Source organism: Antechinus flavipes, chromosome 6 (genome assembly GCF_016432865.1).
Source record: "Antechinus flavipes isolate AdamAnt ecotype Samford, QLD, Australia chromosome 6, AdamAnt_v2, whole genome shotgun sequence".
In the NCBI taxonomy this organism is placed as follows: domain Eukaryota; kingdom Metazoa; phylum Chordata; class Mammalia; order Dasyuromorphia; family Dasyuridae; genus Antechinus; species Antechinus flavipes.
The window spans coordinates 253,828,136-253,854,737 of NC_067403.1; the positions used below are offsets into that span (position 1 = coordinate 253,828,136).

At 51.8% G+C, this 26,602-nt stretch overlaps 1 protein-coding gene across 1 annotated transcript in view; it reads right to left on the reverse strand.

Annotated features, from left to right (window-relative positions):
• Window positions 1-27: 27 nt before the first annotated feature.
• AHNAK (AHNAK nucleoprotein) overlaps window positions 28-26,602 on the reverse strand; it is a 36,449-nt gene continuing 9,874 nt past the window's right edge. Inside the window, 8 exon segments of the mRNA XM_051966914.1 lie at window positions 28-4,259; window positions 4,482-8,818; window positions 8,821-9,883; window positions 9,885-14,290; window positions 14,293-16,045; window positions 18,447-18,634; window positions 18,786-18,942; window positions 19,655-19,771. Coding sequence (XP_051822874.1) covers window positions 942-4,259; window positions 4,482-8,818; window positions 8,821-9,883; window positions 9,885-14,290; window positions 14,293-16,045; window positions 18,447-18,634; window positions 18,786-18,942 — 15,222 coding nt within the window. The 5' untranslated portion in view covers window positions 19,655-19,771 and the 3' untranslated portion in view covers window positions 28-941.

The window sequence follows — 26,602 nt, forward strand, 5'->3', positions numbered from 1 at the left end:
GGAATCCAGAGACACAGGGCATCCAGATTACTTGTTAGCGGCTTTATTTGCATTTTACAGCATGAATTTTCTTACATTCGGAATTAATTTGGCATTAAAGTGCTGGATTCTTAATCAGGTAACATTGGTTAAAAAGCATCCATGACAAATATCGGAAAAGTGGCAGTCGCTGGTAAAAACATCTCATATAGTACAAAGTATGTAAACCCCAGACAAGTGGGTCAGTCACTAACAGCTGAGAAGCAGTCTAGCCCCCTCTCACCAGGAGCACCCAAAACCGGTCAGAACTACCAGCCGGGGGGGACGGATGTGCTAAAAGGCACCATCGCCACCTCCCCACCAAAAAAACCAAAACAGAAAACCAATTTTCCTGGGAAAAACTTCTCTCTGCCATCCTGGTGTATGTCTGATAGACAGGACAATTTTGGAGTATCAGCCATCCTTGGAGGCCAAAATAGAAGTCTTGCCCCACCCTCTCCCACCCCCTACTCCCACCCCCTCCCATCCCTTGCAAATAAAAGCCTACCCCCCCCAAAAAAAAGGCATCGAATGGACGTCAGATTTCTACGACCCCAACACTGAAAAGATTCTGTAAAAATGAAAATAATAAACACAAGGCTTGCTTAGTAAACAGATGCTCTCAGCATTTAATGAGCAAACTGAACTTAGGAAGGCAAAAAAGGCTTATTTGGCAGAAAGGCCGGACTGGAAAAGACCCCGACGACAGCAATCCAGCTACTCCGGTTGTTATCACGCAGCCCCGACTCTCCGCCCCGAACCCCGGATCGGCCCCGGATCGGCCCGACCTCCATTTTTATTGCTGATTTTGACCTCGAATCGATGTTTGGAAGTTTATATACAAACACACAGAAGCCTATCTACCGTCAATATATATTTATATATATATATACACGTGAACACATACAAAGGGGCTTCCCTTCTCACTTTTTAGAAACCGTCAGCTCCATCTCTGGCAGCTGGACGCCCACCTTCGGCCCGCTGTCATTACTCGATGACGAAGACAGCCTGGACTTCTTGGAGGCCAGGGACACCCCGCTTCCCTGGAGCTTTCCCGTCTCCTCATCGCTCCCGGTGACCTCATAGTGACCTTTACTCTTTGACCCCAGCCCCCCAAAGGTGCCGAACTTCAGTTTGCCGTGCTTTCCTTTGACCTTCCCACCCTCGATGGACACTTCCCCGCTTCCGAATTCGAGCGTGCCCGTAGGAGTGACCGGGGCAGAATGCTCTCTCTCATCACTGAAGGAGCTCGACCGGTGGCGGGGCTTTTTGCTCTTAAAAAAGGAGAATTTGCCTTTGGGGGAGGACGCCTCTGCCTCGACCTCCCCGTCCAGGGAGCCCAGGCTGGCCTTAGAGCTCTTGAGGTCTCCCTTAGAGCCGGAGATGGACACCTCGGGGGAACTCGTGGCGCTCCCCTTGCCTTTGGCTTTGGAAAAGGTAAATTTGGGCATCTTGATTTTGGACTTTTTGAGTTTAATGTCTGCCTCCTCCCACTCCCCTTCCCCAGCTCCGGCCTGGACACTGCCTTCCATTCGAGGGAAGTTCACATCCACCCCTACTTCTCTGGCCACTAGCTCCCGTTCTGAGGAGGTAAACTTGGGGATCTTCATCTTGGGGAAGGTCACTCTTCCAGAGCCACCTTCCAAGTGAACGCCCTGAAGCCCCCCCTGGCCTCCCTTAACGCCTCCTTCTACCTTTGGTCCTGAAACATGCATCCCCCCAGCCAGCTCGAGCGCAGAGGAGACCTGGGGGCCTTTCCATTCCCCACCCACGCCTTTGATGTTCACGTGCCCGCCCCCGACGCTGAAATCCGGAGCCCGGACGCCCCCGGAGACATCCACACCGCCTTGGATCTTCGGTCCCTTCAAGCTGACGCCCCCCAAGTCTGGCGCCGAGATCTCGGGCGATGAGAGCTTGAACGCGGGACCCTGGAGGCTCACATCCGGAGCCGCTCCCTGGAGGCCGACGCCCGCACCCGAGAGCTTCCCCGTCGGCAGCTCGCCTTCACACCTGGGCAACTGGATACCCCCTTCCAAGCCTTTGACGTGGACGCCGCCAAGACTCCCCCCCACGGCAGGACCCTTGATGTCCCCGCTGGCCCCAAAGCCCCCTTTTATTTTTGGTCCTTCCAAGTTAAAATCCCCCTCGGACGAGATCTGGGGCCCCTTCAGGTCCACACCTCTGAGGTGCACATCCAGCCCAGAGCCCTTCAGCTCCGGGCCTGTGGCATTAAGGTCCAAATGAGCCCCCGGGGAGGAGATGCCAAAATGGGGCAGCTTCATCTGGGGGAGCTTGATGGCCCCTCCGGGTGCCTCCAAACCGACAGCGGGGGCCTCCACCGACACTCTGGGGCCCTTGATGTCACCGGCCACATCCAAGTCTCCCTTCAGACTCACATCCGGCACACTGACGTGCATTTTTGGAGCGTCTAAATTGAGGTTGACGCCGGGGACTTTCACTCCTCCCTCCGTCGAAAATTTCCCACCAGCTCCTTTGAGGTCAAGGCCCGGGGTGTCCACGCTCAGCTTGGGACCCGCGACACCCCCGGAAACATCCAGATCGCCCTTCAGCTTTGGTCCCTTCAAATTTAAGTCAAGGTCCGGCCCAGAGAGGTTCACGGACGGCAGGCCCCCCTTCAGAGTCACATCCGGCCCCTCGAGCTTGAGGTTAGGGGCGCTCACTCCTCCTTCGAGAGAGGGAAGCTGGCCGTGAAAATCGGCTCCTCCGCCCTCCACCTTCACTCCGGGGACTCCGATCTTGGGCAAGGAAAACTTGGGGAACTGGATTTTTGCATCTGGACCCTTCAGATCGACATCCGGTCCTTCCAGATCCACTTTGGGGACATCCCCCTTTATCTTTGGTCCTTTCAAGTTGACATTTACATCAGGGACAGACACTTGAGGAGATGAGATGCCAAAGGAGGGGGCTTTGATTTTAGCACCGGGGACTTCGATGTTGATGTCAGAGGCGTCCAGGTTGGCTTGAACACCGGGCAGTTTCAGGTCTCCCTCGAGCTTTGGCCCCGAGAAATCGACGCTCCCGCCTGGGCCCTTGAACTTCGGCGCCTTCAGATGGACGTCAGGCCCTTCCACGGTGGCACTGGGGAGGCTCCCGCCGAGGCCGACGGACCCAACCTCCAGCCCGGGCCCCTTGAGCCCAGCTTTGATTCCTGGAGATGAAATTTCCAAGCCAGATGTTTGGATTTCCCCTTCCAGTTTGGGGCTAGGAAGGGGGGCCTCTGCTTTGAATTTGGGAGATTTGATATCAAATTCCACATCGGGGAAGTACATTTTCCCAAACATGGGCTTCTTGGTTTTGGGAGATTTCACGTCAACTTTCAGAGAAGCATCCGGGGCTGCCACATTGACATCCAAGTCTGGGGTTTTGAGACTGGCATCGATTTCGCCCTCGGGGGCGTTCAGATCAAATCCCTGTTTTTTGGCCTTGATCTTAGGGCCGCTCATATGGATCTTGGGCATTTTAAACTTCATTTTCTTGCCCTTCCCGCTGACGCTGACATCTGGAGTTTCGACATTCAGCTCTGCTTCTGGAACGTTGACATCTAATGAAGGGGATTTGATGTCAGCCTTTGGGCTTTTAGCCCCAAAGCCAAATTTAGGTTTCTTAAATTTTGGAATTTTCACATCCGGCCCCTCAATGTTCAGGTCTGGGCCCTCGATATCCAAACTGGGTGCTTGCAAATCCACCTTGGGGCCCTTCAGGTCCAATTCCCCACCTTCTATCTTGGGACCAGATACACCAAACTTGGGGGACTTGAGGTGTAAGTCGACATCTGGAGCAGATACTTTGGGCCCAGAAATGTCTAGTGATGGCATTTTCAAGTTTGGGCCACTTAATTTGGCATCTGGGCCATGGAGATCCAAACTGGGACCCTCGAAGCCGACTTCAGGACCCTTCAGATTACCTTCAACCTTAGGGATGGACACATCAAAATCTCCCTTTACTTTGGGACCTTTCAAATTCAAGTCAATATCAGGCATGGAGATCTTGGGGGCCTTGATGTTCATCTCGGGCATCTTGAACTTGGGGCCTTTGATCTTCCCCTCGGGGCCCTCTAGGTTCACATCTGGAACATCAATGTCCACCTTGGGGCCTGAGATGTCGATGTCTGCTTTGGGCAGGTTCACATCCACCTCCGGGCCCTCCCCCTTGAACCCCGGCATGCTGAACTTGGGCATCTTCACCTTGGGCATCTTCAGGTTCCAGTCTGGCCCGTGGATGTCCACATCTGGGGCACTGACGTCTACTTTGGGGCCCTTGATGTCAAGCTCGGGGCCTTTCAGGTCCCCTTCCACCTTGGGAAGGGACACATCCACATCTCCCTTCAGCTTTGGCCCCTTCAGGTTCAGATCAAAATCAGGCATGGAGATCTTGGGGGCCTTGATGTGCATGTCGGGCATCTTGAACTTAGGGCCCTTCAGTTTCCCTTCTGGGCCCTCAATGTCCACATCTGGAACATCGATGTCCACTTTGGGGCCTTTGATATCTATCTCAGGGCCCTTTAGGTCACCTTCCACTTTGGGCAGGGAAACATCCACATCTCCCTTCACTTTGGGGCCTTTCAGATGCAAGTCAAAGTCGGGCATGGAGATCTTGGGGGCCTTGATGTTCATCTCAGGCATCTTGAACTTGGGGCCCTTGATCTTCCCCTCGGGGCCCTCTAGATTCACATCAGGAGCCTCGATGTCCACTTTGGGGCCTGAGATGTCGATGTCTGCTTTGGGCAGGCTCACGTCCACCTCCGGGCCCTCTCCCTTGAACCCCGGCATGCTGAACTTGGGCATCTTCACCTTGGGCATCTTCAGGTTCCAGTCTGGCCCGTGGACATCCACATCTGGGGCGCTGATGTCCACTTTGGGGCCCTTGATGTCAAGATCGGGGCCTTTCAGATCCCCCTCTACCTTGGGAAGGGACACATCCACATCCCCCTGGAGCTTGGGGCCCTTCAGGTTCAGGTCCACATCTGGCATAGAGATTTTGGGGGCCTTGAGATGCAGGTCAGGCATTTTGAATTTGGGGCCCTTCAGCTTTCCTTCTGGGCCATGAATGTCAAGGTCAGGTGTATCTATGTCCAATTTGGGGCCTTTGATATCCACGTGAGGCCCTTTCAGATCCCCTTCCATTTTGGGAAGAGACACATCAATGTCTCCCTTCATCTTGGGGCCCTTCAGGTTCAAGTCAATTTCACTCATGGAAATCTGGGGGGTCTTGAAATGCACATCAGGCATGTGGAATTTAGGACCTTTCAGTTTCCCTTCAGGACCCTCAATGCCCAGCTCAGGACCTTTGAGATCCACTTGAGGCCCTTTGAGATCTCCCTCCATCTTGGGAAGAGAAACATCCACATCTCCCTTCAGCTTAGGGCCTTTCAGGTTCAAGTCAAAGTCAGGCATGGAGATCTTGGGGGCCTTGATGTGCATGTCGGGCATCTTGAACTTGGGGCCCTTCAGTTTCCCTTCAGGACCTTCAATATTCACATCCGGAACATCAATGTCCACTTTGGGGCCCTTGATGTCAAGCTCGGGGCCTTTCAGGTCTCCTTCCACCTTGGGAAGGGACACATCCACATCTCCCTTCAGCTTTGGCCCCTTCAGGTTCAGATCAATATTGGGCATGGAGATCTTGGGGGCCTTGATGTGCATGTCAGGCATCTTGAACTTGGGGCCCTTCAGTTTCCCTTCTGGCCCTTCAATATCCACATCTGGAACATCAATATCCACCTTGGGGCCTGAGATGTCGATGTCTGCTTTGGGCAGGTTCACATCCACCTCCGGGCCCTCGCCCTTGAACCCCGGCATGCTGAACTTGGGCATCTTCACCTTGGGCATCTTCAGGTTCCAGTCTGGCCCATGGACGTCCACATCTGGGGCGTTGATGTCTACTTTGGGACCTTTGATATCTATCTCAGGGCCCTTTAGGTCACCTTCCACTTTGGGCAGGGAAACATCCACGTCTCCCTTCACTTTGGGGCCTTTCAGATGCAAGTCAAAGTCGGGCATGGAGATCTTGGGGGCCTTGATGTTCATCTCGGGCATCTTGAACTTGGGGCCCTTGATCTTCCCCTCGGGGCCCTCTAGATTCACATCAGGGGCCTCAATGTCCACCTTGGGGCCTGAGATGTCGATGTCTGCTTTGGGCAGGTTCACGTCCACCTCCGGGCCCTCTCCCTTGAACCCCGGCATGCTGAACTTGGGCATCTTCATCTTGGGCATCTTCAGGTTCCAGTCAGGCCCGTGGACGTCCACATCTGGGGCACTGACGTCCACTTTGGGACCCTTGATGTCAAATTCAGGGCCTTTGATGTCCCCTTCCAACTTAGGGACTGAAACGTCTACGTCTCCTTTTACTTTGGGACCCTTCAGATTCAGGTCAATTTCTGGCATTGAGATTTTTGGAGTTTTAAAATGTAGGTCGGGCATCTTAAACTTGGGACTTTTCCACTTTCCTTCTGGCCCTTCGATATTCACATCAGGAGCCTCGATATCCACCTTGGGGCCTGAGATGTCTATGTCTGCTTTGGGCAGGTTCACATCCACCTCCGGGCCCTCCCCCTTGAACCCCGGCATGCTGAACTTGGGCATCTTCACTTTGGGCATCTTCAGGTTCCAATCTGGCCCGTGGACGTCCACATCTGGCACACTGACGTCCACTTTGGGACCCTTGATGTCGAGCTCGGGGCCTTTCAGATCTCCTTCCACCTTGGGAAGGGACACATCCACATCTCCCTTCAGCTTTGGCCCCTTCAGGTTCAGATCAATATCGGGCATGGAGATCTTGGGGGCCTTGAGATGCAGGTCAGGCATTTTGAATTTGGGGCCCTTCAGCTTTCCTTCTGGGCCATGAATGTCAAGGTCAGGTGTATCTATGTCCAATTTAGGGCCTTTGATATCCACTTGAGGCCCTTTCAGATCACCTTCCACTTTGGGAAGAGACACATCAATGTCTCCCTTCATCTTGGGGCCCTTCAGGTTCAAGTCAAAGTCAGGCATAGAGATCTTGGGGGCCTTGATGTGCATGTCGGGCATTTTAAACTTGGGCCCTTTTATTTTCCCATCTGGACCTTCAATTTCCAAGTTAGGAGTATCAATGTCCACTTTAGGTCCAGAGATGTCAATGTCTGCTTTGGGCAGGCTCACGTCCACCTCCGGGCCCTCGCCCTTGAACCCCGGCATGCTGAACTTGGGCATCTTCATCTTGGGCATCTTCAGGTTCCAGTCTGGGCCATGGACGTCCACATCTGGGGCCTCGATGTCCACTTTGGGGCCCTTGATGTCCACATCTGGAACTTTCACTTCACCTTCAATCTTGGGCACAGACACATCCACATCTCCCTTCACTTTGGGGCCTTTCAGATGCAAGTCAAAATCGGGCATGGAGATCTTGGGGGCCTTGATGTTCATCTCGGGCATCTTGAACTTAGGGCCTTTGATCTTCCCCTCGGGGCCCTCTAGGTTCACATCTGGAACATCAATGTCCACCTTGGGGCCTGAGATGTCGATGTCTGCTTTGGGCAGGTTCACGTCCACCTCCGGGCCCTCCCCCTTGAACCCCGGCATGCTGAACTTGGGCATCTTCACCTTGGGCATCTTCAGGTTCCAGTCTGGCCCGTGGACGTCCACATCTGGGGCACTGACGTCTACTTTGGGGCCCTTGATGTCAAACTCGGGGCCTTTCAGGTCCCCTTCCACCTTGGGAAGGGACACATCCACATCTCCCTTCAGCTTTGGCCCCTTCAGGTTCAGATCAATATCGGGCATGGAGATCTTGGGGGCCTTGATGTGCATGTCGGGCATCTTGAACTTGGGGCCCTTCAGTTTCCCTTCTGGGCCCTCAATGTCCACATCTGGAACATCGATGTCCACTTTGGGGCCTTTGATATCTATCTCAGGGCCCTTTAGGTCACCTTCCACTTTGGGCAGGGAAACATCCACATCTCCCTTCACTTTGGGGCCTTTCAGATGCAAGTCAAAGTCGGGCATGGAGATCTTGGGGGCCTTGATGTTCATCTCGGGCATCTTGAACTTGGGGCCCTTGATCTTCCCCTCGGGGCCCTCTAGATTCACATCAGGAGCCTCGATGTCCACCTTGGGGCCTGAGATGTCGATGTCTGCTTTGGGCAGGTTCACGTCCACCTCCGGGCCCTCGCCCTTGAACCCCGGCATGCTGAACTTGGGCATCTTCATCTTGGGCATCTTCACATTAAAGTCTGGCCCGTGGACGTCCACATCAGGTGCTTCAAGATGAACGTCCGGTGCCTTGAGATCTATTTTAGGACCTTTCAGATCCCCTTCCAAAGTTGGGCCTGCAACATCCAGGTCTCCCTTCACTTTGGGGCTTTTCAGGTTTAATTCTACATCGGGCATAGAGACCTTGGGCGAGGAGATGCTCAGGAAGGGCATTTTGAACTTCGGGCCTTTTGCTTTGCCCTGCACTTCCACATCAGGGGCATTGATATCCACCTTGGGGCCCGTAATGTCGACATCGGGCTTTTTGAGTTTGGCATCCACCTCTGGGGTTTGCACTTTGGGGCCTGAGAAGTGAAACTTGGGAAGCTTGAAACGGGATTTCTTAGACTTGCCCTCAATGTTGACTTTAGGGGCTGCGATGTCAAGCTCTGGGCCCTTTATGTCCACTTTGGGACCTTTGATGTCACCTTCTAATTTGGGGGCAGAAACATCAACATCTCCTTTGATTTTGGAGCCTTTCAAATTCAGATCGATCTCTGGCATGGAAATCTTGGGCATGTTGACATGCATGTCGGGCATTTTGAGTTTGGGCTTTTGCCATGGATGTCAATATTTGGGGCATCGATGTCCAGCTTGGGGCCTTTGAGGTCAAGAGATGGCCCTTTCAAGTCACCCTCTACTTTTGGAAGGGTCACATCGACATCGCCTTTTATTTTCGGACCCTTGAGATTGAGATCCAAGTCTGGCATTGAGATCTTCGGAGCCTTAATATTCATCTCGGGCATTTTAAACTTGGGGCCTTTCACTTTTGCATCTGGACCCTCAATGTTAATATCAGGGGCCTCAATGTCCAATTTGGGTCCAGAGATGTCGATGTCTGCTTTGGGCAGGCTCACATCCACATCTGGACCTTCTCCCTTGAACCCTGGCATGCTGAACTTGGGCATCTTCATCTTGGGCATCTTCAGATTCCACTCTGGGCCATGGACGTCCACATCTGGGGCGCTGACATCCACCTTGGGGCCCTTGAGGTCAACATCTGGTACCTTCACCTCACCTTCTATCTTGGGCACAGACACATCCACATCCATATCTCCCTTTATTTTGGGACCTTTCAAATGCAAGTCCACATCTGGCATGGAGATCTTGGGGGCCTTGAAGTGCATGTCAGGCATCTTAAATTTTGGACTTTTCCACTTGCCTTCAGGTCCTTCGACATTCACATCTGGCATATCAACATCCAATTTGGGCCCTTTAACATCCAATTCTGGGCCTTCTATTTTGGGAGCAGAGACATCCACATCTCCTTTGATCTTAGGGCCCTTCAAGTTGAAATCCACATCTGGCATGGAGATCTTGGGGGCCTTGAAGTGCATGTCGGGCATCTTGAACTTGGGGCCTTTGAGGTCCACATCTGGAGCCTCAATGTCCACTTTGGGGCCTTTGATGTCCACATCTGGAGCCTCAATGTCCACCTTGGGGCCTTTGAGGTCCACATCTGGAACTTTCACTTCACCTTCTATTTTAGGAACAGACACATCCACATCTCCTTTGATCTTAGGGCCCTTCAAGTTGAAATCCACATCTGGCATGGAGATCTTCTGAGGCTTTATGTTCATCTCGGGCATCTTGAACTTGGGGCCCTTCAGTTTGGCATCTCGGGCACTCCAAGTCCACATCAGGCCCCTCGATGTCCACCTTGGGCCCAGAAATGTCAACATCTGCTTTGGGCAGGTTCACATCCACGTCTGGACCCTCTCCCTTGAACCCTGGCATACTGAACTTGGGCATTTTCATCTTGGGCATCTTCAGATTCCACTCTGGGCCATGGACGTCCACATCTGGGGCCTCAATGTCCACTTTGGGGCCTTTGATGTCCACATCTGGAACTTTCACTTCACCTTCTATCTTGGGCACAGACACATCCACGTCTCCTTTAACTTTGGGGCCTTTCAGATGCAAGTCAAAATCGGGCATGGAGATCTTGGGGGCCTTGATGTTCATCTCGGGCATCTTGAACTTGGGGCCCTTCAGTTTCCCTTCAGGACCTTCGATACTTAGGTCAGGGGCCTCAATGTCCACTTTGGGGCCTGAAATGTCAATATCTGCTTTAGGCAGGTTCACGTCCACCTCTGGGCCCTCGCCCTTGAACCCCGGCATGCTGAACTTGGGCATCTTCACCTTGGGCATTTTCAGGTTCCAGTCTGGCCCGTGGACGTCCACATCTGGGGCGCTGATGTCCACTTTGGGGCCCTTGATGTCAAGCTCGGGGCCTTTCAGGTCCCCTTCCACCTTGGGAAGGGACACATCCACATCTCCCTTCAGCTTTGGCCCCTTCAGGTTCAGATCAATATCGGGCATGGAGATCTTGGGGGCCTTGATGTGCATGTCGGGCATCTTGAACTTGGGGCCCTTCAGTTTCCCTTCTGGGCCCTCAATGTCCACATCTGGAACATCAATGTCCACTTTAGGGCCTGAGATGTCGATATCTGCTTTGGGCAGGTTCACATCCACCTCCGGGCCCTCGCCCTTGAACCCCGGCATGCTGAACTTGGGCATCTTCATCTTGGGCATCTTCAGGTTCCAGTCTGGCCCATGGACGTCCACATCTGGGGCACTGACGTCCACCTTGGGGCCTTTGAGGTCCACATCTGGAACTTTCACTTCACCTTCTATCTTGGGCACAGACACATCCACATCCCCTTTGAGTTTGGGGCCTTTCAAATGCAAGTCAACATCTGGCATGGAGATCTTGGGGGCCTTGAAGTGCATGTCGGGCATCTTGAACTTGGGGCCCTTCAGTTTCCCTTCTGGCCCCTCGATGTCCACATCTGGAGCCTCAATGTCCACCTTGGGCCCAGAAATGTCAATATCTGCTTTGGGCAGGCTCACGTCCACGTCTGGACCCTCTCCCTTGAATCCCGGCATGCTGAACTTGGGCATCTTCATCTTGGGCATCTTGAGGTTCCACTCGGGCCCGTGGACGTCCACATCTGGGGCATTGATGTCCAACTTGGGCCCCTTAATGTCCACATCAGGAACCTTCACATCACCTTCGATCTTGGGCACAGACACATCGACGTCCCCTTTCAACTTGGGGCCTTTCAAATGTAGGTCCACGTCTGGCATGGAGATCTTGGGGGCCTTGAAATGCATGTCGGGCATCTTGAACTTGGGGCCTTTGATCTTTCCTTCTGGGCCTTCGAGATCAACATCTCCAATGTCCACATCCACCTTGGGAGCTTTTAAGTCCACTTTAGGACCTGTCAGGTCTCCTTCTACTTTGGGGAGAGAAACATCCAGGTCACCTTTTAATTTAGGGGATTTCAAATTGAGTCCAACATCAGGCATGGAGATTTTATGTGTCTGGATGTTCATGCTGGGCATCTTGAATTTGGAGCCTTTGATCTTTCCTTCTGGACCTTCTAGATTCACATCTGGAGCCTCAATGTCCACCTTGGGGCCTGAGATATTAATGTCCCCTTTGGGCAGGTTCACGTCCACTTCCGGGCCCTCGCCCTTGAACCCCGGCATGCTGAACTTGGGCATCTTCATCTTGGGCATCTTCAAATGCCAGTCTGGCCCGTGGACGTCCACATCTGGGGCGCTGATGTCCACCTTGGGGCCCTTGATGTTCATCTCGGGCATCTTGAACTTGGGGCCTTTCAGATCTCCTTCCAGCTTCGGCCCGGAGATTTCCACATCGCCTTTCAGTTTGGGGCCCTTCAGATTCAGGTCAACATCTGGCATGGAGATCTTCTGAGGCTTTATGTTCATCTCGGGCAGCTTGAATTTAGGACTTTTGAATTTTGCATCTGGGCCTTCAATGTTCACATCTGGTGCTTTAATGTCCACCTTGGGCCCAGAAATGTCAACATCTGCTTTGGGCAGGCTCACATCCACGTCTGGACCCTCTCCCTTGAACCCCGGCATGCTGAACTTGGGCATCTTCACCTTGGGCATCTTGAGGTTCCACTCGGGCCCGTGGACGTCCACATCTGGGGCGCTGACGTCCACCTTGGGGCCCTTGATGTTCACATCAGGAACCTTCACATCACCTTCGATCTTGGGCACAGACACATCCACATCCCCTTTGAGTTTGGGGCCTTTGAGATTCAGGTCAACATCTGGCATGGAGATCTTGGGAGCCTTGAAGTGCATGTCAGGCATCTTGAACTTGGGGCCTTTCAGTTTCCCTTCTGGACCCTCAATGTCCACATCTGGAACATCAACGTTCACCTTGGGGCCTGAGATGTCGACATCTGCTTTGGGCAGGCTCACGTCCACCTCCGGGCCCTCTCCCTTGAACCCCGGCATGCTGAACTTGGGCATCTTCATCTTGGGCATCTTCAAGTTCCACTCAGGCCCGTGGACGTCCACATCTGGGGCGCTGACGTCCACCTTGGGCCCCTTAATGTCCACATCAGGAACCTTCACGTCACCTTCTAACTTGGGCACAGACACATCGACATCCATGTCTCCCTTCACTTTGGGACCTCTCAAATGCAGGTCAACATCTGGCATGGAGATCTTGGGGGCCTTGAAGTGCATGTCGGGCATCTTGAACTTGGGGCCCTTCAGTTTCCCTTCTGGGCCTTCAATGTTCACATCTGGAACATCAATGTCCACCTTGGGCCCTGAAATGTCAACATCTGCTTTGGGCAGGCTCACGTCCACCTCTGGGCCCTCGCCCTTGAACCCCGGCATGCTGAACTTGGGCATCTTCATCTTGGGCATCTTCAAATTCCACTCGGGCCCATGGACGTCCACATCTGGGACGTTGACGTCCACTTTGGGGCCCTTGATGTCCACATCAGGAACCTTCACATCACCTTCGATCTTGGGCACAGACACATCGACATCCCCTTTGAGTTTGGGGCCTTTGAGATTCAGGTCAACATCCGGCATAGAGATCTTGGGGGCCTTGAAGTGCATGTCGGGCATCTTGAACTTGGGGCCTTTCAGTTTCCCTTCTGGACCCTCAATGTCCACATCTGGAACATCAATGTCCACCTTGGGCCCAGAAATGTCAACATCTGCTTTGGGCAGGCTCACGTCCACCTCCGGGCCCTCTCCCTTGAACCCCGGCATGCTGAACTTGGGCATCTTCACCTTGGGCATCTTGAGGTTCCACTCGGGCCCGTGGACGTCCACATCTGGAGCACTGACGTCCACTTTGGGGCCTTTCAGGTCCCCTTCCAGTTTGGGAACTGACACATCATATTCCCCCTTCACTTTGGGTCCTTTCAAATGCAAATCCATATCTGGCATAGAAATCTTTGGGGCCTTGATGTTCATCTCAGGCATCTTAAATTTAGGACCTTTGACTTTCCCTTCTGGCCCTTCAATATTCACATCTGGAACATCAATGTCCACCTTGGGCCCAGAAACGTCAATGTCTGCTTTGGGCAGGCTCACATCGACCTCTGGACCCTCCCCTTTGAACCCCGGCATGCTGAACTTGGGCATCTTCACCTTGGGCATCTTCAGGTTCCACTCGGGCCCGTGGAGCTCCACATCTGGGGCGCTGACATCCACTTTGGCCCCTTTTAGCTCCACATCTGGAACTTTGACTTCACCTTCTACTTTGGGAGGGGTCACATCATATTCTCCCTTCACTTTGGGGCCCTTCAAATGGAAGTCTGGCATGGAAATCTTTGGGGTCTTGATGTTCATCTCAGGCATCTTAAACTTGGGACCCTTGACTTTCCCTTCTGGGCCCTCAATGTCCACATCTGGAACATCAACGTTCACCTTGGGGCCTGAGATTTCGACATCTGCTTTGGGCAGGTTGACGTCCACCTCCGGGCCTTCCCCCTTGAACCCCGGCATGCTGAACTTGGGCATCTTCATCTTGGGCATCTTGAGGTTCCACTCGGGCCCGTGGAGCTCCACATCTGGGGCACTGACATCCACCTTGGGGCCTTTCAGGTCCCCTTCCAGCTTTGGAACTGTGACATCATATTCTCCCTTCACCTTTGTGCCTTTCAGATGCAGATCGACATCGGGCATGGAGATCTTTGGGGTTTTGATATTCACCTCCGGCGCCTTGATGCCAGGCCCTTCAGTTTTCCCTCTGGGCCTTCGAGGTTGACCTGTGGGGCTGCAATGTCAATACTGGGCCCTGAAACGCTGATGTCTCCCTTGACCTCCGGCCCTTCCCCCTTGATCCCCGGCACGCTAAACTTGGGCATCTTCATCTTGGGCATCTTGAGGTTCCACTCGGGTCCGTGGACGTCCACATCCGGAGCAGCAACCTCCACTTTGGGGCCTTTGATGTCCATCTCAGGGCCTTTGACTTGCCCTTCGAACTTCGGGAGGTCCACCTGACCCTTTATCTTGGGGGCAGCTACGTTCAAATCAACGTCAGTCATACTGATTTTGCAGGCCCCCGTTTTCCCAGATGGGATGCCAACCTTGGGCCCGGTCAGGGATCCCTCCAGGCCGGGTCCCTTGATGTCCACTGTGGGTTCTTTCATGGCTATCTGAGGACCTTTTACATCCCCTTGTATTCCTGGACCCGAAACCTTTATATCCCCTTTCAATTTGGGGGACCTGAGGCTTAGGTCTACATCCTGCATGGAGATTTTAGGTTTCTGAATGATCATCTCTGGGCTCTTGACTTTAGGGTCTTTGATTTTGCCTTCTAGCCCACCGACGGCCACCTCCGGCAGGCTGACGTTCCCCGTGACAGTGGGCAGGTTCACTTCTCCCTCGGGCAGTTTTACATCCACAGCCGCTCCTTCCCCTTTGGAACCAGACACAGAAAACTTGGGGACTTTCATCTGGGGCATTTTCAGTTTTCCACCGCCCCCATGAGGGTCGATTTCTGGAGCTCCAAGGTCCACAGCAGGGCCTTTGATGCCGATCTGCCCCTTGGATACCGAGACGTCCACGCCTCCAGCCCCTGGAAGCTTGGCGCCTTTGGGACCAAAGTCACCCCCCAGGGTCGGGGTCGTGATCGTGGGACCCTTCAGCTTTCCTTCGACTCCCTCAACATGGACGGACGGAGCCGTGACGTCCAGCTTCGGCCCCTGGATGCTCCCGCTCACTGCCACGCCCGAGCCGTCGCCCCCGGGACCCACGGAGACGCCTGGGGAGCAAACACCCAGGCCGACCTCCGGGCCCTGGACCTCAGGCCCCGCTCCCGAGAAGCCAAACTTGGGTAGCTTCATGGTGGGAATGGTGATGTTATCGATGGACGGGCGCTGGACATCGACAGTCCCGCCTCCCAGAGAAGCCGAGGCATCGATTCCAGGAACCCGGATCCCAGAGCCAGCGCCGGCTCCTCCTTTGCTTCCCAAGTCAACGGAAGCAGAGCCTTTGGTATGAACAGAGACTTCAGGCTTTCCTTCCACCTTCAGGCCCTTGCCGACACTGCCGGCCGCCAGGCCTTCCACTTGGATCCCCGGCGTGGTGACCTGGACCTTGGAGTGGCCGGCCCCGGCCGCCCCCGGCCCTTGGAGCTCCGGTCCAGTCGCCCTAAAGTCAACGCTGTAGCCTGTGGTCTGAACGGCGGCCCCGGGGCTTTGCGGCAATCGAATGACGGTCTTCCCGTGAGCGGTTTCCACGTCCACCTTGGAGAGCTCCGTCAGCTCGTGCTTTGGAATCTTGATCTTGAATTCGGGGCTGTTGATGTCGATCTCCCTGGCCCCCTCTCGGCCCGTCACATCCACCGTGTAGGCCGTGACCTTTCTGGTCACTGTGATGGTGCGGCTCTGGGTCTCCCCAAGCTCGACCCCCTCCAGCCCGTCCTCCGACTTCAGCCGCGGCTTGATTTTCGTGGTGTAGATCCTCTGGTATTCCTCATCATCCCCGCTCTGCAGAAAGAGACACCACAGCAAAGATTGCAGCTGAGCCTGACTGAGCCCGCCACAGTCCCAGCCGGAGGTCAGCCAAAACCTGGCTTTCTGACTTCCAGAAGCGGGCACCCCATGGAGCCCCACAGAGCCCCGTGGGGAGATCCCCGAGGGACGGAGCAGAGGCTGGGGCGTACCGATGGAGAAAACCGGGAGCCCGGGGGAGACCCTAACGTGGAGAGTTGGGAGCAAATTGGTAAAACAAACAAAGAAGAGGTGGTTGGGAAAAAATGGTGTCTGAGAGAAAAGAAAACTCATCTCTTACACAATCTGACCAATACCCACCACCAACTGGCAAAAAAAAAAGAAGAAATTCTAGTCAAGGGACCAAATACTGCCAGGATCTGAGACATTTTAGAGAACTAAATGAGAACTGGAGGAAAATGATAGCCAAGTGCCATGAGAGATTTGTTTAGTTAGGACTAGGGGACAAGTCGGGTTTTTTCATTTTATAGCTAAATATTCGGTTCCCAAAGCCAGTACAAAAGTACCCGTGCATGGTTGAGGGACTGGCTGGCTGCTCATTTCCTAGCTCTCTGAATGGGAACTCCCTGTCCCAACTGCCTCAGCCTGGCTGGGAGACAGCCCTGGTTTCCCAAAGGTTGTGCCCCACAGGCTGCAAGTCCATGCTGGAAAGGCCTCAAATACGCATCCTATGATGTCAGGGTTTTGTTGTTGTTCAGGGAGTTTGGGAAGCATTGGGGTTTGGGTTTTTATTTGGAGGTAGGCCTTCCTTTGTAACCCAAGTGCCCAGAAAATTGTGCTAACTGACCAACTGATTAACCCAGGTGAGCTCAACCAGCTTGGACCACAGGGAACCTCTGGGCCTAAATAACCCTTGAAGCCCACCTCCCACAATGTTTTGGGGGCTGGGCGCCACATGGAGGAAACCACGGCTTCCCAAATGACAGACCGTCTGTGGAATAGCAGACGACCACGGGAGTTACTCCCAGGGCCAAACTGGACCCTGTAACGAAATGGCTGATCTTCCTTAATGACTGATCAACAGAAGCATGAGGTTTTAAGCCAGCAAGGTTAGGAGTCGCTCCTGAAGTCTATGAGTTTGGGGATATGTCTATAAATATTATTTGCTGTCTAAGGAAGGGGATGGGAAGGAGGGAGGGAGAAAATTTTGGAACACAGGTTTTTTTTTTTTTGGTTTTTTGATGGAACAGCAAGTAATTTAGTTAGATTGAATGAGTGACAAGGGGTAAGAGTAGTATGAGATAAATTAATACTAAAAGCTATGTTTGAGATCTGATTAATCTTCTACATGTCATACATTTCTTTATAACCTGCCCTACCATATTATAATGCTTTTTATTTTTTTTTTTAATTGAACAACTTTTTATTGACAGAACCCATGCCAGGGTAATTTTTTACAACATTATCCCTTGCACTCACTTCTGGAACACAAGGTTTTGCAAGAGTAAATGTTAAACACAATCCTTGCATGTATTTTGAAAATAAAAAGCTATAAGAAAGAAAGAAAGAAAGAAAGAAAGAAAGAAAGAAAGAAAGAAAGAAAGAAAGAAAGAAAGAAAGAAAGAAAGAAAGAAAGAAAGAAAGAAAGAAAGAAAGAAACGTCCATTAAAAATGTGGAGAGCAGCTCTTTTTGTGGTGGCTAATAATTGAAAATCAAAGGGATGCCCATCAATTGGGGAACGACTAAACAAGTTGTGGTATATAACCATGATGGAATATTTGCTCTAAAAATGACCAGCAGGCTGATTTCAGAAAAACCTGGAAAGACTTATAGGAACCGATACAAAGCGAAGTGAACAGAACCAGGAGAACACTGTACACGGCAACAGCAATACTATCCGATGAAGAATTGTGAATGACTTAGCTCTTCTCGCAATATGGTGATCCGAGACAATCCCGTGGGACTAATGAAGCCGAGCAGCCATTGAATTCAGACTAAAACAAGCCATTTTCCCATTTTCTTGAGCAACTTTTTTTTAAAGTCTTCTTGTACAAAATGACTAATAAGGAAACGTCTTAAATAACTATTCGTGTAGAATCTAAATCGGATGGCTTACCTTCTTAGGAAGGGTGGGAATGGAAAGGGAGAAGGAGATAGAACTTTAAAATGTTTTTTTTTAATTAGAAAAAATAAAATAGAGGAGATAAAAAAAAGTTTGTTGATTGGTCGACTTATTGATTGATTAAAGGGTATAAGAGTTGTGGCTTCAGGGGGCACCCTTTGAGATTAGGACAGGCCAGACAAGTGATTCCATGAGAACGGCAGGGTCAAGAAGAGGAGGAGTCCAAGAGAACGAAGAGAGAGAGATGAAGGGGACAGAGGAGCAGGGCCTTAGCACCCAGGGAAGCTCAGAGCGTAGGGCGTAGACATACTCACCAGCACTACCTCAGAACATCGTCCGAAGGCGCTGTCGTGGGACCAGGTCTGACCGGGCTCTGGGGAGCGGTCTCCCTTGCGGTGCAGCTTCAGGCCCACTGTGTGATGCCCCATGGTATTCAGAAGCTGTGTCACCTCACCCGATTGCAGATTGTCAAAGTAGATGGTGGCCCCCACAATCTGGTCCCCTGAAGCAGAAAGTACAAGAAATGTGGCCAAGAACTTCTGGGGGGGCAATTCCCCCACTTCGAGATCTCCTCACCCTCTCTCCTGCTTACCCACCCTACCCCCACATCTCATCCTGCTCCATCCCCCTCCCCAGGAGCAGCCATCCCTTACCTTCCTTGACCACGCCAGTGCGTGCCGCAGGGGAATTCTGTACGACTTGCTGCACAAAGACGCCATCATCTGTCTGCTCAATGGTTAGACCATGAGAACCACTGCCCTGCCAGTTGGGCAAGAGCAGCTCCCTTGTGGGCTCTTCTTCCTTCTCCATCTGCAAACATCAATCACAGGATGATTACAACAAAGATTAAAGGACTTTCTTGGCTAAGAGTTCAAGTTCACTTCAATAAGCATTTATTAAGCACCTACTGTGTAAAAGGCACCGTGTGAGGTGGGAATACAAAGACAAAAATAAACCGGTTCCCACCCTCAGGGAGCTTCTGTTGTTCTGATTCAGGAACTCTCCATCGACACCAGGAGATGTGACAATTCTCATATGATATTAGGATCTCAAAATTTAGAACTAGATGATTCCTTGAAGGAAAAAGTATGATATAGTGGATAGAGCTGACCTCAAACTCTAGAAAGGTCTGGGTTCAAATTCTGACCTTCTAATACATACTAGTTGTTTGACCCTGGACAAATCATTTGCCTTCTAAATGTAATTGACCAAAAATTGAAAAGGTGGTGATCTGCATTAAAAGAAAGAATTGCCTCTCTTGGAGTTTCCTAAAGCAATGGAATTGCAGGGCTGATGACCAGCCCTATCCCTATGGAACTTCAGAGACCATCTAGTCCAAGCCAATCATTTTACAGATGAGGAAACTGAGGCCCATAAGGGCCTGTAAAGTACACACGTAACCTGTGTGCCTCTAGGACAACGAGCTTCTCTTTCTGTCCAAGACCCCCACACTCCACAATGCCAAGTCAGCGTGCACCACCAGCCCTCTCCAGTTTTTCCCCCAACCATCTAGCTTACCCACCTTTTACAGAAATTTATTTGGGAGCGAAAGCCTTGCCAGGAACCCGCCCCTCCTTCTGCTTTTCCTCTTTCTCTTCTTCCTCTCACTCTTCGGGAATCTCCTTCCCACCTCCTTAGCCTGTAAGGAAAAATGACAACGGGGTTAGCATTTGTGGCGGGAGAAAGAGTTGGACTTAAAGTCAAGAGATCTAGGTTTGAACCATGCCTTCTCTCAGACATTTATTAGCTGTCACCTCCCCTCTCAGAGCTCAGTTTCCCTATCTGTGAAATAGGTATAATGCCTATACTACAGGGTAGTTGCAAGCAAAGGCTTTCTTTGTTTTCTTTTGCTTTCTCCCCCTCCCCACGTTATAATTCTATAGAAATGGAAATTATTATTATTTTCTGGAATATTCTCCAACAAGAAGATGTCTTCAGTCAATCAGCCAATCATAAAGCTTTTATTAGGCACCTGTCACGTGCCAGAAAGTGTGCTGGATACCGGGGATAAGAAAACAAAAATGTCTTCAAAGAGTTTCTATTTCGAGAGGAAAGAAGGGAGACGAGCGCGTACATATGTAAATATAATGTATACAAATATATCCTATAATTATAATATATATAATATATAGCATGGTGTAGATAATATATTCACATATTATGGATAGCGTAATATACATTTGATATAAATATTTGTGTATATGTATATGAACATAAATAAACACATATGTCATTAACATAAGGTAATTTGGAGAGAAGGCATCAGCAATTAGGGGGACTAAGGAAAGCCCTCAGATGAAAGGTGGTACTTGAGCAGAAAGCTGAAGGAATCAAGAATTCTAAGGGTCGGTGGGAAAGGAGAGCATTCTGGGAAAGGTCAAAGATGGCATCGGGCATGGGAATGGGAGATGGAGTGTCTTGTGTGAGGGACAGAGAGAACGCCAGTGTGATAAGATCATAATTTGTAGAAAAGGGTCATGTATAAAAATAATAATGCTAGCAAAGCGGGCCAGGGCCAGACTTAAGTACTGAAGAGAGTTGTTTATATTTGATTCTAGGACTAAGGAACCAAAAATATCAAGCTTGGCCAGCCCGGCCCAAAGAGCTACACGGGTCCTGCCTTCCCCAAACCAGTACAGATCCGGGATCACCTCTCAGTTCGAGGCTGTTCAGGCCCCTATCAACACTACGGGAGGGTCTTATTGGATTGAAGCCAATATTGGCTCTGTCCTCCTCTCCTCCGGATCTGGCTCACCAGTCAGAAATCCCACCCAGACAATTCCAAAAGACTCACGAGGGAACTTGCCATCCATATCCAGAGAAAGAACTATGGAGGCTGAATACAGAGCAGGGAATACCGTTTCCAAATTTGGTTTTGTTTCTTATTTTTCATGGCTTTTCCCTTTTGTTCTGTTTCTTCTTTCCCAAGGTGACTAACGGGGAAACATATTTAACGTGATCGTCCATGTCTAACCCATATCCGATTGCCGGCCATCTTGGGAAGGGGGATAGGAGAGAAAAATGTGGAATTCAACATTTTATACAAAAATGAATGCTGAAAACTCTTTGCATGTAATTAGGGGGGAAATAAAATATTATTTCCAAAAATGACAACCCAGAGGTTCAATCTAGGTTGGACTGGATAAAACACTGGGCTCGGGGTCAATGAGACCCAGGTTGGGATTCTCCTGCCAACACTTGCTAATGGGCTGGTGCCACTGGGCACATCGTTTAACCAGCCTCCACCTTGGCTCCCTCCTCTAAGATCCTTTCTAGCCCTCCCCTTATATCCCTTAATCCCAGGGCTCAGTTTTCTCTTCTGTCGAATGAGGAAGCTGGGCTAGTGACCTTCCAGCTCGAAACAGAGGCTACTTTGAGCACGAGGAGCGCCAACCACCAAGGACCCAGAAGGATCCCAGTCTAACCAGCGTTCTTGGGACTAGGAACGACCCATCACTGGCCTGGACTCCTCAGGGGCCACAGACAGAGACGGGTTTTGGAAGCAGCAACGTCTGACTCGGGGTTGGGGGGAGGGGGGACTGAGGCAAATCCCAGCGGCCTCCCTGCCTTGGGCAATGAGCCAATGCCTCCAGCCCCTCATCCCTACTGAGATGACAGACAAAGCCTCCATCAAACCTGAGGCGAGATAAACCATGAGCTGAAGGAATGCCTCAGTGACACATGAGCAAGATCCAGAGCCCCAAGGGACGTCAGAAAACTTCGGTTCGAGTCCCAGATTTGCCACCTTGCCATCCTGTGATTTCCTGAAAGTCACGTGCCTCCACTTCCCCAACTGTAGGGTGAAAGTGATGGACTCAAAAACCAGAGCCTGGCTTTGGAGCTGTCAGGACCAGCTAGCCTGACTCCCTCACTTTTAAAAGAAGCACACAGGTGCAATTAAGTAGCAGAGCCAGGATTTATTTCCTCTACACCATTAATCAAGAGACAGATAGGTATTGAGGCAAGCTGAAGCTCCCATCATTGTAAGGAACAGCATAAAATCATGTTTTTAAAACATGGCTCCTTGAGGAAAAAAATACTGTCTTTCCCCCTTACATCTCCAATATAGCTCATCGGGGCACCTGGCAGATGGCGGCTATAGCAGCATGTGTGGAAAGAGCATCGTCAGCCGCCATTTTCTGACTCTTTAAAGAGGTGAGAGATTATGGACGTGGGAGACTGCATAATGTGAGAATTTTTCAGTATGTTATTGATTTTCATCTTTTTTATTTCTTTTTGACAGGAAATAGTTTTCTGGGAAGGGGGTAGTTATAATGGGAAATGCTGATGATGTAAAAAAAAGATGCAAATTTAAAAGAAAGAGCTAATTTGTTGTTAAAAGGATCTGGATTCAAATTGTGGGCTCTTAGACTCCTCAGAAAGTCCTTAGTTGTTGTGACTCTAGGAAAGTCACTTCGACTCTGCCAAACTTCCTCCCCTGGCCAGCCTCCACCACAGAACCACTGTAGGGCCTTTGGCCAATGGGCAGCACTCCGGTAAGCCTACAATCGTCCCATCGCAGCTGACCATGATTAAAGGCCTGAGAGATCATGGAGGCCCATCTCCTCACAGGAAAGAGGGGAAATAGTGATCCAGGCAGCCCAGGTGATCCACAGGTAGAAAGTGAGCTGACTGTTCCCACCAAGGGACCAGGGAAACCTGCCCAGATACATTAAGAAAGCTCCAGCCACTCTCTTGGTGGGCAAGAAGAAGGGAAGAGAGAAAAGAGAGAGGGAAGAAAGGGACAGAAAGAGAAGGAAGGAAGGAAGGAAGGAAGGAAGGAAGGAAGGAAGGAAGGAAGGAAGGAAGGAAGGAAGGAAGGAAGGAAGGAAGGAAGGAAGGAAGGAAGGAAGGAAGGAATGAGAAAGAGGAAGGAAGGAAGAAGGAAGGAAGCAATGGGACCCAAATAACAGGTTGGCTGAAAGTTGACCACTTAATTGAAAGGGGGGCCCACACCTGAGTGGCTCCCACAGAGCTAGAAGCTGACCTGGGACTCAGGGGCGGCCTGCCCAGCGCATATCTACTCTCTCAGACCCTTTTCTCGATACAGGATCTCAATACAATGTTGAGTTAGTCAACAAGGGGGAGGGGAGAAGGGATTAGAAAGGGAGGGGCAGGGAGAAGCAGGGAGAGAAAAAAAAGGGGGAGGAAGGGAGGGAGATAGAGAGAGATAGAGACAGAGGGAGAAAGTGCTCTCATTCACCCACATCTCTGCCCCACCCTCCCTCCCTCCTTCCCCCATGAGTCACAGCAGCCATCCCGGTTCTAGACAAGCAAGAGTCACACCTGAAATGTAATCACCGGGGCCTTGGGGGGCTAAGGTCCGTGGTGGAGGAAGGGTGGGTCATTGCTATTGCTGCTCTGGCCAGAACCAAACGGAAGCGGCTCCACTCCCACCCCCCTCCTTACCCTCCCTCAGGAGAGAATTGGGTCCCTCCAGACCCGCCCCAGAACCTCGAAGGCCAGCATCGTTGTGCTGGAGGCTACAGGTTGCTCTGGCAGAGCTCCCCTGTCATGGCTGCCAACAATCCAGCGTCCCTCCGCCCGATGGGGCAGAGCTGGGCCAGGGACAGACAGGCACCCTGAGGTGGGCTGGGGGACGGGAGGATAGCAACGGGCCTGGCTCAGAGGCCCAGAGGATCCGAATTCTAATCCCGGCTCTGAGTTTAGAGCCCCAGCCTCTGGAAGGACCCTCCCAAGTGCGAGCCTACCCCCTCCACCGGGGGCCAATTTCAACATCTGCTCCCATTCCAGAGTTTCTCCCTGACCCCCTGCTCGGGGCCCACCCTGCCCCCAGTTTCTCTAAGCCCCGCCCCAACCAAGGCTCCCCTACCCAAAGGGAGGGGCTGGGCCATGGGGTGGCAGGGGGACCCCACAGAAAGGCCCCTGAGGTAGGAAATGTGTTCTCTTTGAAGACAGAATTTAGAAAGGGGCCTGAAAAAATGGGCAGAGGCCAGGGACTAGGGGAGGGAGGCGCCATGTTGGGGAAGGAAGGCGAGGAGTGAATGGAAAGGCCCTCGGAGGCTGACTGGACTGAGGCCTGCAGAAGTGGCCACTATTAACCCGAGCGGCACAGGCTGAAGCTGTCTCAGAGTACTCGCTGTCCAGGATGGGGGAATGGGGGGGGGGACAATGTGGCGCTCCAGGTTCTGCGAGGGGGAATGCTGAAAGTTCTCTTTTCGTGTATTTGGAAAAATAAAAAGCTGCTATTGTGAAAACAAACCACTGGGCACTCTGCCGGGCACACGGTGGGCACTTAACAAATGCTTGTTCCCTTCCAAAAAAAAAAAAGGGCCTCAGGAGAGCCTCCCAGCCAGGCCCAGGGCCTGCTAAAAACCCAGGGTGACATCTATGGCTCAAGGCGCCAAGCCAGGGGGACATCGCCCCACGCAGGGGAACATCATTGCCCCACGCAGGGGGCCAGGCCCAGAGCCCGCAGACAGGGGCCAGGCTCTTCCCTGCGGGCCCTGCGCCACCTCCCCCACAAGACCTTTCCGACAACCCAATAGTGGCTCTCCCCGCCCCCACTCAGTTTGGATTTCTCATCTGTGAACATGGTGTTCCCTGCGCCTCCTCCCCAACTCACACATGAGCTTCCAGGGATCAGGGACTGTTGTTATTTTGATCCAGGTATCCCTGGCACCTCAAGCAGGGCTGGCACATAGGAAGAAGCGTGTAATAAATGTTTGATGAATGAATGAATGAACGAATGAATGAATGAATGTTGAAGGGAAAGGAGCAGAAGGGATTTGCTGGAGAGTGTTAGAAAATAGAGATCTCCAAAGGCGGGGCTCTCCTACCCCTCCCCCCCCCCCCACTGGTCCAAGCAAAGTCCCTAGAGCTCAGCGAGAAGAGGGGCACTGATGAGGGAGCCCGAGACCCAAGCTAGAGCCACAACCGTGGTCCCAGCAGGCGGGCGGAGAGGGCGGCCGGGCAGATGGAACATCTGGATCACACCCTGAGAAAGAGACCAGACCCAAGGGGAACCACACACCCCACAGGGACACACCCAGGGAGGGAATTCACAGGCGTGCATGTGGGGGCAAGGCCGGAGAGGGGCCTCTGCGCCTCTCACCCACCCCGTGCCCAGGAAGGAGAGGTGCCCAGAGGATTTAACACGCAGTCCATTAGAGACCCAAGCCCTGCTCTCCGAGGAGGAAGTCAGGCCCAGAAAGAGAAAGGGAGGGGCCTTGTCCCAAATCACTCCCAATCTCTCTCTGTCTCAGTCTCTCTTCCTGTCTCTCTTTTTTCTATCTCCGTCTGTCTCTTTCTCTTTTTCTCTCTGTGTGTCTCTGTCTCTATCTCTGTCTCTCTCTTTTAAACCAGGCCTAAAAAGGGTGTGTCTGTCTGTCTGTCTCTCTCTCTCTCTCTCTCTCTCTCTCTGTCTCTCTCTCTCTCTCTGTCTCTCTCTCTCTCTGTCTCTGTCTCTCTCTCTCTCCTTTCTCTCTCTCTCTCTCTGTGTCTCTCTCTCTCTCTGTCTCGCTCTCTCTGTCTCTCTCTCCTCTCTGTCTCTCTCTCTCTCTCTCTCTCTCTCTCTCTCTCTCTCTCTCTCTTCCTTCCTCCATTTCCCTTCTCTCTCTCTCCTTTCTTTCTCTCTTCCTTCCTCCATTTCCCTTCTCTCTCTCTCTCTCTCTCTCTGTCTCTCTCTCTGTGTCTCTCTCTGTCTCTCTCTCTCTCTCTGTCTCTGTCTCTCTGTCTCTCTCTCTCTCTGTCTCTCTGTGTTTCTCTCTCTCTGTCTCTCTGTCTTTCTGTCTCTGTCTCTGTCTCTCTCTCTTCCTCTCTCCTCTCTCTTCCTTCCTCCATTTCCTTTCTCTCTCTCTCTCTCTCTCTCCTTTCTTTTCTATCTCTCCCTCTTACTTTTTCCCTCTGGGTTCCTCACTTCTGTGTTTCTCTTTGCATGGCTCTCCCAAGAATGTCCCAATTTCCCCTCGGAAAATTGCATGGCTCTCCCCATCTCCGTGGAAGTCTTTGTGTCTCTTGGTGGGTGGGGGGTGAGGAATGAGGCCACTATCGCTTTGTTCTCCTGTGGGCTGATGTCTGATATGTGCAGAAGGGGAAGAGAACATTCTGTGTCTCTCTGTGTGTGTGTGTGTGTGTGTGTGTGTGTGTAAACAAACTGGTTTGACATTGCGGGGAGCAGACAGAGAGACATAGAAACAGCTGAGAAAAAGGAAAGAAGGGAATAGAGAGGGAGGAAGAGAAAGAGGGAAAGAAAGAGGAGGCAATCCACAAAGACGGCCAAAGGGACAGAGCACTAGAAGGGAGCAGAACCGTTGGCCCAGGGGGAGAGGGACAGGGGAGAAAGCTGGCACCCACGGGGATGGCACAGAAAAGGGAAAAAGCTAGTGCCAGAGAAATGCATGCTAAAAACCCTCATCCACACCCACGGATGTATAAACACACGGCCCCCACATCAACAAATCTACCTGGTCCTGTTAGAGATGAGGAAACTGAAGGCGGTGGGGGGAGG